Genomic DNA, 18,032 nt, shown 5'->3' with positions numbered 1-18,032 from the left:
GCACTTTGCCACCCCTCCTCGCCTCGTCTCTCTAGTCCGCAACGGAATTGTTGCAGTGCCGCACAACAATGTATCGCGCGGCAAAGCACAGCGATTTCTATGTAGGATGACGCAGCGGCACCGTAACGCATCGCGTGGCTTCACTCTATAACTGAGATGGTAAACTGAGAAAAGGCGATAAGAAACTAAGCATTTTATCGTGATCATTATCAACGGATAGACATTCACTACTGGACATAATATGTCTCTTGTAGGGACTTTCACACGCCACGGTCTTGCGCGGCCTCAATCCCGTGTCTCCTTGCGACTGGTTTGATGTCGTCTGTCCTTACAATCATCATCAACCCATAGCCGGCTCACTACAGAGCAGGTCTCCTCTCAGTATGAGAAGGGTTTGGCCATAGTCTACCACGCTGGCCAAGTGCGGATTGGCAGACACTGGCATTGGCGCTTACAATACGAGGTCGCTATTCTAGCACTTGAAAGTTGAAATAATTCAAAAGTTATTCTTTTCAAAGGCAACATTAAAAATGTACTCAATGCCAGATTTAAGTACTTCGAAATGTTACAAAAGCATGTACCATACTTGGTAGGAACCTCTCGGGAGTTTTGTATAGAACTTTGCCCTATTGATGTAAAATTTTCACGTGCCTTGTTACGAAGTTATAAGAAAACTTTCAAATCTCGAGAGATTTTGTAGGCAGAGCGCCGACTGAAACTAAAGCATCTGGATGTATCTCTTCTTGTCTATCAAGTTTAAGAGAGATAAATAATCTTGGACCCCAAAGGGATGTCTATAAGCCGTTGTAAAAGCGCACTGGCCTCTGTACAATAAGAAAGCACTGGCGTATATCCTTCGATTCCATCATCATCATGATCAACCCACTACTGAGCACTCCTCCTCTCTAAATGAGAAGTGTTAGGCCATAGTTTTCCACGCTGACCTAGTGTTGATTGGCAGACCTATCACACCTTTGAGAGCAATTATGAGGAACTCTCAGGCATGCAGGTTTTCTCACGATGTTTTCCTTCACTGTTAAAGAAAGTGATACTTGATTGCTTAGAACGCACATAACACCGAAAAGTTAGAGGTGTGAACCCGGGATCGGACTCCTGACCCCAAAAATACCCGGATGTTTTAACCACTGTGCTATCACCGCTTTTATAAATTACGTGATCCATACTAATATTATGAATGTGAAAGTGTGTCTGTCTGCCTGCTAGCTTTTCACGGCCTATCCGTTCAACCGATTTTGACGAAAGGTACAAAGACAGCTTATATCCCGGCGACGGACATACCCTACTTTTTATCCCGAAAAATCAAAGAGCTACCACGGGAGTTTTAAAAACCTAATTCTACATAAAATCGCGGGCATCATCTAGTAATAGGTACATATTTCGTACCATGGAGATAGAAAATTAGATAGTATAGTAATAACGTAATTAGATACATTAGAATATTAGATAGTATATTCCATACTCACGTAATTAGATACATTAACTATTCGACGTGCTCATTAAAATCAATGCGGGTAAATCGCAGCACAAAGGGTAGAGAGGTACAAAACGCAATTTCCAGCTGACACAAAGGCCTGAAGCCTGTATAAATTGGCATCCAACTAAAGTCGGGTATTATATACGCTTTGGAGGAATTTACCGTAGCAAATCATTGAAATTGTGATATGTCATGCTGCTGTACTGGTGTTACTTTTATTTTATTTATATTAGAAACAACTTTTTTCTTTTAGCAATTAAAATACTAGTTTTGGTTTACTCTGTATTTTTATCTAGCTACGATATTATACCTATTTGTATCGATAGTAAGTAATGGTGATGGAATGAGTTCAGATGATAGTCGCCTTTATTATGGAAAGTCTTCAAGTCAAGAAAACCTTCAAGTCAAGAGTGAATAGGCATCTTCTAGGCAAGCGCTCTCCATCTTCGCTTGCCACCAGGTTTGATTGCAGCCAAGCGCTAGTCCATAAAAAAGAGTGTTCTGAGGCGTTGTTTGACCTGATTCCACACTGCTTTTTCTACAACCGTACCGTGTGCCACCGTGCCAATTTCAGCCTCATCACCTGGGTGTCTGGTGCACTTCGACCACCCGTTGTGCCAGATGTTTTTTCCACGAACATGCAAACTGTGTCGTAAATTACTCCCTTCAGCGGTTTTTCCACTAGATTTCAACATGAGGTTCTTCAAGGGGCGAATCAACAAATTCTTGAAAAGCCGGCAACGCATTAACTTATCTCTGAACTCTATCTAATGAAAGAAATGATTTATGTACTGTCATAAATAATCAAAAAATGTATTCAACGAACTAAATAGAACGAATTCGAAATAGAACGAATGTCAGAAATCGAATCAATGTACTAGCGAAAAGCATATATCAATTTGAAGCAATGATAGAAGACCTAAATCTACCCCTATGAATGACCTAAATCTACTTGAATGATAAAATATAACATTTTCCGCAAATCCCCCATCTTATTTTTGAAGAAGGCAATAACTTCTCGCTAAAAAGACATATTGGCGTAGTAAATAAAAAAAGTACCCGAAAAATTGTTGGTCCGAAAACTGAGAAACTTGAAGAGGTTAAAGGCAAGACTAAAGTTTTATACAACGGAGTTAAAGTATTATGAGGCGTAAAAGGTTTTTGAAATGTTGTAGAGGTGTTCCTGAAACATGTCATAAATGATTTATAGTTATACCTCTACTTACTAAGGTAAAATTCAAGCGAATAAGAATATTTAGAAGCAAAATATAATATTATGTGTATGATTGAAGATTAACTAGTACTAACTATTTAATGCTTGGAGTTTCTCTACGTGATCAAATCAGAAATGAGGAGATCCGTAGGAGAACTAGAGTAACCGACATAGCTCAACGGGTTGCGAAGCTGAAGTGGCAATGGGCGGGGCACATAGTTCGTACAACCGATAGACGTTGGGGTCCCAAGGTGCTGGAATGGCGACCTCGCACCGGAAGATGCAGCGTTGGAAGACCCCCCACTAGGTGGACGGATGACATCAGACGAGTCGCAGGGAGCCGCTGGATCCAGGCGGCGCAAGACCGTGGCGTGTGGAAGTCCCTACAAGAGACCTATGTCCAGCAGTGGACGTCTATTGGTTGATCATGATGATCATGAACTATTTAATTAGTCACATTGACTGTTTCATTTAGAAACTATCCCTTGATGGGAATAAAGCAGGATGCGTCCTTTACTAGAGAAGCAAACACAAGAATAAAGCTCATGTCTCGTTAAGATAAGTGTGCGCGTATTTACTCTTTCAAGTTTATTTTCCGAATATGTTCTCTCTGCACTTCGTAATTGCTTTTGCAATAAAGCTTTTATAACAGCATCTCTACAAATAGCTGTTCCAATATCCATTGTTCTTTCTCTACACCTGTTTTAACGAGTTCTGTAACGTTCTGAGAGGTTATCTTCATCGTTGTTTCTTGTTACACTTATCTCAAGTTTATTGGGCTGGTTGGCTGCTGAAATGGAGGCAAGTTTTATATTACGTTGTTCTCTAGTGCTTTGATTTAGAATAAAAGTATCCTTTACTTTTCTAATGCAAAGTTGCTTCTTTATAAACGCTACACTTATCTATTTCTAATTCGTCCACTCTGAACAGAATGGTCATGGTTATGGGCTATATTACTTTTCTGTAGATCTTGTTATTTCCTGCAGATTTTTTCATGTCTGCGTAGAGACAGATCTTTGGCAGACGTGTCGTTGTCGTCACTGCAGTGTTGTAGCATGCTTGACTATTCTTCTTCATTGCTCTTTGGCAGCTACCTTAATTGTGCATTCATTAATTGGAGGTCCACGGCAGCTCCTTAGTCTGTCCACGTCATGATAATAGAAAAGCTAGTAGCGGATAAGGTGACAAGTCCATCTTATTGACGACTAGCTTATGCTCGCGACTTCGTCCGCGTGGGCCACACAAATTTGAAACCCCTATTTCACCGCCTTAGGGGTTGAATTTTCAAAAATGCTTTCTTAGCGGATGCCTACGTCACAATAGCTATCTGCATGCCAAATTTCAGCCCGATCCGTCCAGTAGTTTGAGCTGTACGTTGATAGATCAGTCAGTCAGTAAGTCAGTCAGTCAGTCAGCCACCTTTTCCTTTTATATATTTAGATTGGCCATATGGAGTACTTTCGTTTGTTAAAACACCAGGTATTTAATTAGTTCATAGTCATATAGCCCTTTTGAAATTGTTGAAATTTATAATTAACCAAAACTGGTTAGAAAATGAAATTAGAGATTCTGTTTTAAGAGCCGCGTTGAAGCCACAAATCCTGGTTACGCCTGGGCGGATTCATTCCGGACCCCCGTGTTCTTTGCAGACAAAACTTTTGGTAGAGAAATGGAAATTTATTTCTCCGTTTAAATATAAACACAGATTGTTGATCTGTTTGTTGTTGACTAAAGCCATTTAATGGAATTGTTTTGAACAAATGTAAATATCTTACGTCATAATTTTATAACCGCCTTCAAAAACAGAGGTTCTTCATTCGTTGTGTTTTTTACATTAGTTTGAATCAGTACCCCTATTATAAATGCGAAAGTGTGTTTGTTTGTTGGTTTATTGATTTGTTGGTTTGTCCATCAATCACGTCGCAAAGGTGCAACGGATCGACGTGACTTTTGCGTGGGGTATAGATAAAGGCCTGGAAAGTTCCCATGGGATTTTTAAAACCTAATTCCACGCGGACGAAGTCGCGGGAAACAGCTAGTGAATTATAATAGGTCCAACAGGACAGAGCTTTGTAGAAATAGAGTAGTAGATAGTTAATATTATTAATATTATTAATTTAGAGCCTCAATAGCTCAACCGGTATAGGAGTGGACTGAAAACCGAAAGGTCGACGGTTCAAACCCCGCCCGTTGCACTATTGTCGTACCTACTCCTAGCACAAGCTTTACGCTTAGTTGAAGAGGAAAGGGGAATATTAGTCATTTAACATGGCTAATATTCTTTTTTTTTTTAAATATATTCATATGATTAAAATTCTAAGTAGAATCAGCTTTCCAAACTGGTAGGAAGATAAGATCACTATAAATAGACTGACTTAAGTTTCAAAAGAACAAGTAGCTTTACTTAAAATCGATATTCATTTGTAGAAAACAAGAATATAAGCACTTACTTGAACAATGAGTAGAAAATCAGATTTCAGTGCATTTCTAGTACTTAGATAGTAGATGTGGAATAAAAGACTAACCTTATTAAAGTTGCGTCTAGCAACGTCGCTTCGCTTTAGAAACCGGATGTGTGCCAGGAGATACGGATCGCGCAATAAAAGATTCTAATACTGTGTTAGAGAATGCACATACCTATCGCTGCTTGACACTACATATTTGTTTCCTTTCTCAGTGGTCCTGCTGACAATTTATTTGCCTTGCTGAGGTTTTTGAAATAGGAATTCTTTTTCTTCTTTTTCTGTATCTTTGCATGGGTCATGTACTTATTTAACCAACAACTTAGCAAGGCAAAGGCGTTCCGTGCGCGATATCCAGGAAGACGCCGCGCGCCCGTCCGGATTCTGTCAGTTCCGAAATTTTGAATATCACATTGCTCAAATATTTTACAAGTATCGCTAATATCAAGCGCCACGAGAGAGTCCTCTAAAGCATAGACTCCTAGAAAACATCAGAGAGCGTTAGGCCGTGTATGGACTATCATATCCGTATCAGTGATTCCATGACGTACCTAATACTACAATACAACTATATATTTTTTTCTTTTAAAAAGAATATTAGCCATGTTAAATGACTTATATTCCCCATTCCTCTCCAACTAAGCGTCAAGCTTGTGCTAGGAGTAGGTACGACAATAGTGCAACGGGCGGGTTTTGAACCGTCAATCTTTCGGTTTTCAGTCCACTCCTTTACCCGTTGAGCTATTGAGGCTCTAATATGAAATCTACATGAATGTACTAGCTGATGCCCGCGACTTAGTCCGCGTGGATTTAGGTTTTTGAGAATCCCGTGGGAACTCTGATTTTCCGGGATAAAAAGTGGCCTATGTCACTCAAGATCTTTACCTACCCATGTAAAAAATCACGTCGACCCGTTGCTTCGTTACGATGTGATTGGCACACCCAACCAACCAACAAACCAATAGACAAACAAACCAACAAACAAACACACTTTCGCATTTGTAATAATATATAATAGAGAGCCTCGATAGCTCAACGGTTAAAGGAGCGGACTGAAAATCCGAAGGTCGTCGGTTCAAATCCCACCCGTTGCACTATTGTCGTACCTACTCCTAGCACAGGCTTTACGCTTAATTGGAGGGGAAAGGGGAATATTAGCCAGCAATTAACTTGGCTAATATTCTTTAAAAAAAAATGGGTAATGATGGTTTACCAACCACAAACTTCATCCCACGACAATGTGGCACCAAAAACTATTTCAATTGCAAAACTCTCAAGTGAGCAATTAACTTTGGTATTGGCAGCTTTAACACTAGATTGAAACTATTACTCGCTTAATAACTTTGTCCGTTGAGCCATAATGACCGATCTAAAGGGTTGGTCAGGTTTCGGAAAATGGATATTCATCCAGTGATCTCATCGTTTGGAAACATTAAACTATTCATTTTACCCTTTGACCCATGGCTGACTCTTACTATTCTTCGATTATGTAATATAAGCTGTGATAGCCTAGTGGTTAGGACGTCCACCTCCTAATCGGAGGTCTGGGGTTCGACCCCGGGCACGCACCTCTAACTTTTCGGAGTTATGTGCGTTTTATGTAATTAAATATCACTGAATGTGTCTATGTAGGAAAAATATTAATACCACAGGGGGGCCCATTACTTAAACATAATCACCAAGATTTTTAATTTCAGGATTCATCCAAAAAAAGATATTAATATTTTTATATTTTGAGATTATGAAAGTAACGTAGTGGTTACAATATACTCTTTGGTTGGTAGTATATGCAAGATTGATGCATTAATATTATAATCAATACTTATAATAATTATTAAATAAAAACACTTGTGTGCCCAATTCGTGAGTAAACTAGAAACTGGAAAAAAAACTGCGAATACAACTGAAATACAAGTCTTAAAGTTCTATCTATCTATCTATCTATCTATCTATCTATCTATCTATCTATCTATCTATCTATCTATCTATCTATCTATCTATCTATCTATCAATCAATCAATCAATCAATCAATAACCAATTTCAATAAAATTTCGTATTTACGTTCAACGAGATACGAGATACGAGAGCACCCGTGTACAACTTCCATCCCATTTCGCCTTAAAACGGTGAAAGAAAACATCGTGAGGAAACCTGCATGCCTCAGAGTTGCCAGTGCCTCCATAATGTTCTCGAAGGTGTGTAAGGTCTGCGAAGCCCCTCTTGGCCAGCGTTCGCTCGTAACGCTCTACGAAGCCGAAATTAGCCGACTGTCTCTTTCTAAAGGTCGATGTTCATCACTTTCGGCCGCGTACTGTATGTTATTTTCCATAAACAAAGTTAAGAGCTTTTTAGCATAATCCGATATTCATGTAAATTCGTCTATGCCAGATTACATCAAGCCGGGCCGGGGTGGCGGAATATTTGACATTAATTGAATTCGGCTTCGTTGAAATTCGCTTTTCGAATTTTGCAGTGTTTGACTTTTTCATAATAACGGATATATAGTCCGTACAAAATGACTTCTCATGCGCCATTTTAACTCCATGGGTCAACTGTCATGCCAAAAGTACGGATCATAATAAGGACTAAAATCCGACTTTTGACAGGAATTTACACATTAAGTTAAAATGGCCAATATCAATAGAATAAAACTGGTTTTTCTCCTAATGGTCGTGTAAAAATGCGTATTTTGGGGAAACTTCGCGATTTTTTTTGTATCGAGCAAAATTGTGCCAATCGTGTTTGCTCTTGTAATTCACTAAAGTATATATTTAATTTTTATAATAAAAAAAAAAAAAATAACCAAAGTAGTTTTTGAGGCCAAAACTTGATTCTTTGAACATCCGAAATGTATCTCAACACCGCTTTTGGGACGCATATCGCCTTAAATATTTATATTATCGCTATAACATGGCCGGATGAAAATGAAAAAGTGTCATTTCTTGTACGATCGTACGGAACCCTTTGAGTCCGCCTCGGGACGAATTTCATGTTTTGGCAGTAAAAAAATTACTAAAATAGTACAAAAGCGGGAATCACTTAGAAATAAAATAGAAGTTATCGTTATCAAATGTACAGAAATGAGGCCGACGTTTCAGCTTCGAGCCTAATTAACATTAATAGCGCTACTAGAAAACCTTTGTAACGGTACCTTTCGAAGCTTTATCATACCGCCCACCGTTTACTGTACCAGCGAGACTGTCATTAGCATTTATTGACTTCGTTACGGGAAATTGGACGATTAGTTTCGTCTAAGTGCGAATAAAATCATCTAAATATATAAAAGGAAAAGCTGACTGACTGATCTTTCGACGCACAGCTCAAACTACTGGACGGATCGGGCTAAAATTTGGCATGCAGATATAGCTATTATGACGTAGGCATCCGCTAAGAAAGGATTTTTGAAAATTTAACCCCTAAGGGGATGAAATAGGGGTTTGAAATTTGTGTAGTCCACTCAGACGAAGTCGCGAGCATAAGCTAGTCTTCTAAATAATAAAAGAAAAAGGTGACTGACTGACTGATCTATCAACGCACAGTTCAAAGTACTTACTGGACGGATTTGGCTGAAATTTAGCATGCAGATAGCTAGTATGACGTAGGCATCCGCTGAGAAAGGATTTTTAAAAATACAACCCCTAAGGGAGTAAAATGGGGGTTTGAAATTTGTGTTGGAATTAAAAACGTGCTAGACTTCCAAGCCCAATCTCAATAATAAAATTTCGTTATCAATTTTATTCCAACAACTTTGTACGAGACTGTGCTACAAGATGTTTACTAAACATTTTCCGTAAGCTTTTGTCTTCTCTACTTGTAAAATGGCTGGCAAAAATGCGTGATTGATGAGTCTCCATTATTTATCAATGGGTCAGATGTTCTCCATTCTTTATTCCCCAATGGAACTTTAGTGGAAAGATTGATTAGTCGAGTCTTTATCAGTGAAACTGTTACACAATATTTGGGGAACATTTGAACGTAAAGGTACCTATGGCTAAGTAGTATATTAGTAGTAGTATATTAGTATAGTAGTATATTAGTAGTAGTACATTTGAACGTAGGTAACTATGGCTAAGTAGTATATATTCCTTGAAAAGTAGAATTTCTGATAATCGTTTCTTATAATAACGGTTTACGTTTAGTATAGAAAAATGTGCTAAAAACAACAATTAAAAAAAAAGAATACTAGCCATGTTAAATTACTAATATTCCCTTTCCTCTCCAACTAAGCGTCAAGCTTGTGCTAGGAGTAGGTACGACAATAGTGCTGGGTTTGGACCGCCGACCTTTCGGTTTTCAGTCCACTCCTTTAACCGTTAAGCTATTGAGACTCAAAATGTAAGTATAAATGGTCGCTCTTAAAAGAGAAAGGGAGTCATCAATAAATTACTGAAAAGATAGAAGCGAAATAGAAAAGAGGGTAGATGCGCTAGTAGAATATGATTGCTTTACATAAGATCCTCGGCGCTGGCTGCCATCCATTATTCATGTATCAAGACACAAGACGAGATGTCCCATTTACAGTCTCGGTTTGTAATGAACACATTACAAACGTACGACACGACACGTAGATGTACGACTTTTGTATTGAAAAATTCTCATATGAAATGAAGCTAAGAATATCACAGTAGAGACTTCTTATAACAGACTAGATTATTCTCGCAACTTCGTCCGCGTGGACTGCACAAATTTCAAACCCCTATTTCATTCCCTTAGGGGTTGAATTTTCAAAAATCCTTTCTTAGCGGATGCCTACGTCATAATAGCTATCTGCATGCCAAATTTCAGCCCGATCCGTCCAGTAGTTTGAGCTGTGCGTTGATAGATCAGGCAGTCACCTTTTCCTTTTATATATTTAGGTTGTGATAAAATATGGTCAGAGGAATTTTCTAGGAGAGTCCAAAAAGTGGTAGTGGGTATCTACTATCTAATCATATCTGTCGCAGAACCTATGGCTGCTAGATGAGACGTTTGATGTGAAGATCACATACATACCAATAAAGTATAGGCATGGTAAGAAAAAAAATCTTATCAATATAGGATTTTTTGCTTGTTTTTACTATCTTGCTTAATGCCAATATATCATGATAATATCACTGACAAATAACCAGATACATCATCCAGGATCGCCCCAATCAAGTAGGTACTTATACATCACATAGTGATGCCAAAAAAAACAATCATGTGAAATAGAAAAATGTAAACATTTTAAAAGCATTTGCTTTATTAGCAAAGGATTCTACTGCTAACAACTGAGTTAGTAACGTAGCAGGAGATAAAAACCTAGATAATAAAAACAAGAAAAATCCTACATCGGTGCGAGATCGTAACGTCGACGCGCAGCTCGCTGTGATGCTTTTGAATGTTCAACTCCTATTGTTCGAGGGCTATTGTATGAATTTACTCGTTGTTCGTACTCGCTACAGTATGACTATGGTGGAAAATAAAATGCTTTCTGTTAATAAAAGGAAGAAGATAAAAGAAATTGAATTTAGAAGTCCTTTTAGTGTCCAACGACCGCTTTAATGTCAAACGCTTTTTATTTGAGCGCACTTTACATTTTACCATCAGTTTTTGTCATTTGATTTGTTGAAAAAATATTTAGGATGAGTATAAGGGCAACAATGGGGCCAATTCTCTTGTACACAATCTCTAAACTAAACTAAATTAACAGGTCTAAATCTAGTGTTATCCTTTTTCGCAAGCAACATTATGAAAGGGATAGCAATAGATTTGGACGTGCCATTTTAGTTTAGTTTAAAGATTGTGTACAACGAAATTAGCCACAGTGTCTGTATATTGGCACAGAATATATAATATTGGCACATAATATATATATTATATTAATACTCCTTTAGCCTAAAAAGATGAAAATATTAAAATAAATTATGAATCTGTGTTACATTATACAATTATTACAGAAAATTACTGCCTTAAATTATAAGACCATTACCTAATGTGGTGTGTGACATGTGTGTGTGTGTCTGTTTATTACTATTTCACGCAAAAACTACTGGACGGATTTGGTTGAAATTTGGAATGGAGATTAGATTATATCCTGGATTAACACATTTTATCCCGGAAAATTGAAGAGTTCCCATGGGATTTTTAAAACCTAAATCCACGCGGACGAAGTCGCGGGCATTATCTAGTAGTTGTATACAAATTGCTCGAAAGGTTTTCTAAAATTTATCAAATGATAAAACTTATTAGTTATGCTTGTCTATTCCTATTGCGAAAAAGTTACAAGGTAATCTTTCATAGCAAAAGCAAAGCGTATAAAATATAAGAATATAACAAAGTCCACTGCCAGTTGACACGGGTCGTGAAAGCGCTTTTGTTCAGCGCCCTTTATGGCTGTAAGCGCTTTTGCGCTATTTTTGTCAGTTCTAGGCTTTTTGTCTGCCAAGAGTTGAGTTCAAGTGTTATTGCCTTCACCAACTTTGTTTGATAACAGAATGGACATATTCGTCATCCTAGGTTAGATTCAAATCAGTATCCTTGTTATAAATGCGAAAGTGTGTTTGTTTGTTGGTTTGTCCTTCAATCACGTCGCAACGGTGCAACGGATTGACGTGATTTTTTGCATGGGTTTTTTACATGGTTGTTGGGGTTAAAGACCTGGAGAGTGACATAGGCTACTTTTTATCCCGGAAAATCAAAGAGTTCTCACGGGATTTTTAAAAAACCTAATTCCGAAGTCGCGGGCATCAGCTAGTGACCAATAAATTCACCTTCTTTATACAAATACGAGCCGTAAGGAAATTTTAATGAAAGTTCGCTACCGGCAATGGATCTTATCCGAGATAATCCGTCTTTACTCGGAAACGGCGGGTGAGCCGAACGATAAATACGGACAAATCGATCCGAGCATTAGTTTCCTACAACGCAAATGTAAATGAAGATGCTAAAGTTATTGTTGGAGTGTAGAATTGTTTACAAGAGAAAATAAAATGCAAACAAAAGCCTAGCTTGAAATGAAATTCTTGGCCTTAAAACCGTAGTACAATACGCGGCCGAAAGTGATGAACATCGGCCTTTAGATGACATCATCTTTGTAGAGCGTTGTCTCTGTCACTCATACCCATATGACGCTTTGTCGATCTCAACGACCGAGACAGTGCTCTACAAATCTGCTGTCTCCTAAAGATCTATGTTCATCACTGGCCGCGTATTGTACGCGACGTTTCACTCCGACACCGGAAAATCCTCAGGAGTGTAGACTGTACAATGCACAAATTTTTGTGTTGTTCATCATCAGTATCAAACCTTGGCATGTAAAAGCATACTATCCATAGTTTAACCAATGTGTTTCTTTTACCACGCCTGTATTATTCCCTTTTAGTCTCGTTGGGAGAACATCCGTCTCTGTCACCAGACTGATCCGGTTACATTTAAGTAACAAAGCTGTGAGTAATGTGTGTTTCTTTATACTCTTACAGCATACAAAATGGACACAACAAAATATTTATATTATAAACTAGCTTATGCTCGCGACTTCGTCCGCGTGGACTACGCAAATTTCAAACCCCTATTTCACGCCCTTAGGGATTGAATTTTCAAAAATCCTTTCTTAGCGGATGCCTACGTCATGATAGCTATCTGCATGCCAAATTTCAGCCCGATCCGTCCAGTAGTTTGAGCTGTGCGTTGATAGATCAGTCAGTCAGTCACCTTTTCGTTTTATATATTTAGATAAACTAGTTTACCCACCCAGACTTCGCACGGAGGAGATGTAGGGATGTCGTCTAGTCTATTACCGTTCTACGCAGGAGATATACTGCATAAAATGTCTTCATTCACTGTCATAGTCCGATGGGACAGCAATCCAACACGACCGGAGAGAGATCAGGCGCAGAACCGACGGCTTTACGTGCTCTCCAAGGCACGGGGGTGTAACCGCGAACTTCCCAACTCCCTCGTACTAATCTGTTCGCCACACACACAGCGGCGGACGTATCACGATCGACGCTATCACTTAATCCCATTTGCCTTGCGTTCGGGGGCAATATATACGGGCGTGTTTAGGGGCAGATTAATGTGGGGTCCTATTGACCTACATTAACGTTTATCTAGTTACTTAAGTAGACCCGAGAGAATGTTGTCACTACCCATATTAAAAATGGTATTGTTTGTATTTATTTTTGTCATGTAAATAGCAAGTAAACGAGCACGTGGGTCACCTTTTTCAGGAATGTTGATTCGCCTACTGTCTTAGTCTTAGGTGCCCCCTAAACCTCGCGCTTTACTTAGGATTCTAGATGCAACACCCTCGCTACGCTCGGGAGTTACTCTAGAATCCCTCGTTACGCTTGGGCGGCGCCATTTATCCCGGCGCCCGTGACGTAATTACATTACATTACATTACCCCCATGTTGAATAACATACTATTAATGGATTTTGTTGGAAAAATACACCTATTAAAATATCTACTCTTATATTTCTATGTAAGACGTCACAAGGAGATCCCTTTGTTAGTTAGGACGCATTGTACTTTCCTGAAAAAAATTGATTTATATGAGAAAATATAGTAGATCTTTTGAGTAAAAGAAGCTGGCTTATTGACAACGAGGAGTCATTGTATGATAAATACAAATAGATCCGTAGCTACATTACAATATTTCAGAAAACATCTCATTTTTCATCACATTTATTAGCCGCGGTATTTGGCTAGGGCTTCATATTTTGCGTGTAAGCAAAAATCTCGAGAGGCACTTGATTCAAGCCTCCGGGCTTGGTTGGTACTTGACATATTTCGGCGACGACGAAATTAGTATGAGATTTTACCTGAGACTATGATTTTATATTTTACAACGTTGATTTTTTTTTTTTTTTTTTTTTAATAGATATAGCGAGCAAGCGAGCAGGCGGGTCACCTGATGTTAAGTGATTACCGCCGCCCATGAACATTTGCAGCACCAGAGGAGCCGCCGATGCGTTGCCGGCCTTTTAGGATAGGATTCGAGCGTCGAAGTACTTTAATTTCAAATGAAAATAGGCCATAACTGCCTTGTTTTACAGCTCAAGTTCAATGATACATTTAGAGTCTAGAGCCAGCGCTCCAAATTGAAACCTTGTGAAATTAAAATAGATGATACTGAATTTTTGACTTTAAGTCGAGGCACTTTAAGTCGTTATGACTTGGTTATGACGTTATTGTGTTAACACAATGTGAGAACATTTGAATTTCTATCCGTTAAATGATCTATCCTTTAAATGGCGCAGCCGGTAGGACTACTAGAAGTGAGTGTAATGTTACCTATGGAATGCGACAGGTCGAGATGGCAATCTGGGTATGAGACGGAGTTACGCCCCGCACACCCGCACGTCACCCGCGCTTGCCCGCACCGGGTTAACGCGGGGCCTGTGCGGGTCCGCGGGACGTCCCCAACCCGATTCCCATCTCGACCTGTCGCGTACAAAGTTACAAGCGAACAGCTAATCTATCATCAAACACTCGCCAGATTGTGTATTATTTTTGCCCGAATATTGGTTCCTTTATATTTATTTTATTATTTATTATGATGACTATAAATAAAGCCTCGTACGGACTATGCGTTCCAGTGGTTCAAATATACGCGTGGTTACGCGATACGAACATATTCAATTTTTTGAGCGTGTTTTTATCGTTCCGTTTCGATCAATCGTTTCGTGAGTGAACGGCATTTTTGAAGCGATGAATTGTAACGATTTTCTTTAGACTGATCGAACAGACGAGACAGTATATGGACGTCATTATATTATCTGGAGCATTACTACTTAATACAAGGCGACGACGCTCCGGGGGGTCGAGTACTTGACATAATATTTCGGCGGCTGGATTACTTGGCGCCACGGCTCCGACGGCGACGGCTTATTACTCGAACCACTCAACACCCGGTTAGCGAATTGTATTAACGACACGAGTAGCTACAGACAAGTGCCTATTAGGCCCCTATCCCACTGGCGTCATGAGAGCGTTAGCATTTCTTCAATGTCTGCAATGTCTGCGCAGCGACAACGTCGCGTTGACGCGACGTCAACGTTAAGAGTCTCTAATGACAACGCTGCGCAGACGTTGGAGAAACGCCAACGCTCGCATAACGCCAGTGGGATAGCTTGTTGTAAACTATAGATATGTTTATTAAGAAGATAAAAAAGATTATAAAGATTTGTAGATAATGCCGTAAACATAAGTTTTTGTTGCTTTAGTAACTCGGTAAAAGTGTCGTTTCATAATGAAACCTCTTGGGGTATTCTTGTTTTCGTTGTCGCGAAACGAACATAATTTTATTTATACAATGAAATCCCAAAGGAAAATTTAACGTCCACAAATTTTAGAAGATTTCCACGAAAATAATATTTAAACAAATAAATAAATAAGTAATAAGTAAATAAATAATAAGTATTTATTTGGGACCATAGCGTAAACACAGAAAACATACAGAAAAACACAACAAAAAAAACATACAGACAAAAAAATCATAAATACTAATCCTTAAAAGTACGGCTTTCCACGTATTTAAACCGAGAAAACCACCGCCATTGTGTAGCTCTGATACATGGTGTGCACTCTACGTGTACAGAGGCGGCGATCTTCTCAGCTGAATTATTTAGAAACTGTTGCTAATTATGTTGTAAATATAAACAATCTCTGTACTAAAATGAAGAAAGAAAAGAAAGAAAGAAAGAAAGAAAATGCATTTATTTGTTGTTGGTGTCACAGATAAAAACAAAGTTCAAATGTAACATTTTCATCTGTGACACCACTCCAAATGGGTGTACAGCTCAGCATAATGTCTTGCATCACGCTGGACGCTGATCTTCAGCTGTTACCCGGGTGACGCCACAGTTACAACCGTAAATTATAAATATAACACATATGAACGCTCAGAATACAATATTGCTCTTTCACAATGCATCTTGTGGAAAGACTAGTTCGGCGACTGGCGAGAAGCCTAGTTGATTTAGATTCGTTACCGCAAACAAATTGATTTTTCAAGCCAGATCTTTTTCTGCTTCTTAATTTTTGTTTATTGATCTGAATTCTGATGCGCTTTAAAGATTGAAAGTAAAAGTGACGTTGTTGTTTGTCCACAGAGTATTCTCGGAGAGTTCAACCGTGAACAAGATGCTTTCATCAAGGGCCAGGCCGGCGGCGGGGGTGCCGCAGTGGCGCCCTGGGTCGGGGCTCCCAACGAAGCTGCGCTCAAAGAGGAATGCCTGTCCTTATCCACTGTGAGTTCAGTACACACGTATTCTTGGAGAGCTCAACCGCGAACAGGACGCCTTCATCAAGGGCTAGGCGGTGGTCGACAGAATCACAGATCCTCTGAATACCAGATGTGCATCCCTTATTGATCCCGAATGTATGTTTTGTAGGACCGGCGGAACTTCGTCCGAGCCCCGCCAGCGGGCGTAGAGTTCGACTTCGACTACGACAAGATGTACCCAGTCGCACTCGCCATCATGAACGATGACAACAACCTTGAGAAGATGCGTTTCGATCTCGTGCCTAAAGTGTAAGTTGACTTTTCCATACATAGTATAAAACAAAGTCGCTTCCCGCCGTCTGTCCCTCTGTACACTTAGATCTAAACTATGTAACGGATTTTAATGCGATATCCATCAATAGATATCGTGATTCAAAAGTAAGATTTATACGTATGTTTTAATAATGTTTTGTATTAATGTGTTGAAATATGACGATAGTTTTTCAAGATGTCGGAAGAAATCATGCCCACTGAGCTTTCATCGGAAATGCTGTCTTATTCTTTTGAAATAAAACAAAATAATCACACTGACACCACATTAGCATCTACCCTGCACCTGTGCAAAGCTGTGGCGGGTTACTAGTTTAAAAAGCACTTCAAAAAATATGTCTAAAATTATTCAGTGCTTGAACACCATAGTTTTGGAATAGTGATGTGTGATCACATATATAATATGTGTCTGAGACATAGTCACTAACAATGGACCTCGTAAGAAAGCTCAGAGTTGCTCAGCGGGCGAGCTTTTGGGCAAAAGCAAAACAAAGCCTGCGATCTACATGGGTACAAATACAATGATGAATGATGGGTACAAAATGCAATGATTTCGATGTAATATTCCAGAATCACGGAGGAGAACTTCTGGCGGAACTACTTCTACCGCGTGTCGCTCATCTGCCAGGCCAACGAGGTGGACGCGGCCGGCACGGGCCCCTCTGGCGCCGAGGACTCGCTGGGTAAGACATGAACACACATTTCTTACTTAATATGGCTTAATATGAAATTTTTATGGCTACTTGAACGTGAACTCAACCGGTATGGATTAAGAGCCCGTGAGGGACAGACTTTCGTTATCCTAATCAATACTTATAATAATTCCTAATATAATAATATTATAAATGTGAAAGTGTGGATGTTTGGATGTTTGTTACTCAATCACGCAAAAACTACTGGACGGATTTGGCTGAAAGGAGATCGCCCGTGAACGGGCCCTCTTTTGTGGCGTCGTGTCAAAACTTAAATTAATTTTTTTTTAAATGTGTTATTTTTTTACGATTATGTTTTATAACGACTTTTTTTCACTCTATTATTGAAAATATCCACAATTACAGTTAGAATCGTAAACATACATTTATTTTGAAGAAGTATTAATTAAATATAACCTCAATATCAGCAATATAAAAAATAAGATTTCTTTATAACCAAGGTGAATAAATAGAAATCGTTTGCAGAATATAAAGAGTTAATTATTTGTCTACAAAATAAAATTAAAACCGTGGTGACATAACAATTATATTAGGGGGGGCCCAAAGCTCCTAAGAAAATGGGCAATCTCTTTTGGAATGGAGATAGATTATACCCTGGATTAAAACATAGGCTTTTTATCCCGGAAAAT

At 38.9% G+C, this 18,032-nt stretch overlaps 1 protein-coding gene across 6 annotated transcripts in view; it reads left to right on the top strand.

The window, feature by feature from the left end:
- Positions 1 to 18,032, top strand: part of Sap47 (Synapse-associated protein 47kD) — a 75,413-nt gene that overhangs the window by 41,788 nt on the left and 15,593 nt on the right. For all 6 annotated transcript variants that reach the window (XM_069505844.1, XM_034980190.2, XM_034980191.2 and 3 more), the window contains 3 exons: positions 16,248 to 16,385; positions 16,530 to 16,669; positions 17,261 to 17,373. In XM_069505844.1, coding sequence (XP_069361945.1) covers positions 16,248 to 16,385; positions 16,530 to 16,669; positions 17,261 to 17,373 — 391 coding nt within the window. The remainder of the gene's footprint in view (positions 1 to 16,247; positions 16,386 to 16,529; positions 16,670 to 17,260; positions 17,374 to 18,032) is intronic.

The sequence above is a fragment of the Maniola hyperantus genome, chromosome 21 (assembly GCF_902806685.2).
Source record: "Maniola hyperantus chromosome 21, iAphHyp1.2, whole genome shotgun sequence".
Lineage (NCBI taxonomy): Eukaryota > Metazoa > Arthropoda > Insecta > Lepidoptera > Nymphalidae > Maniola > Maniola hyperantus.
This window is presented reverse-complemented; position numbering and strand designations above follow the sequence as displayed.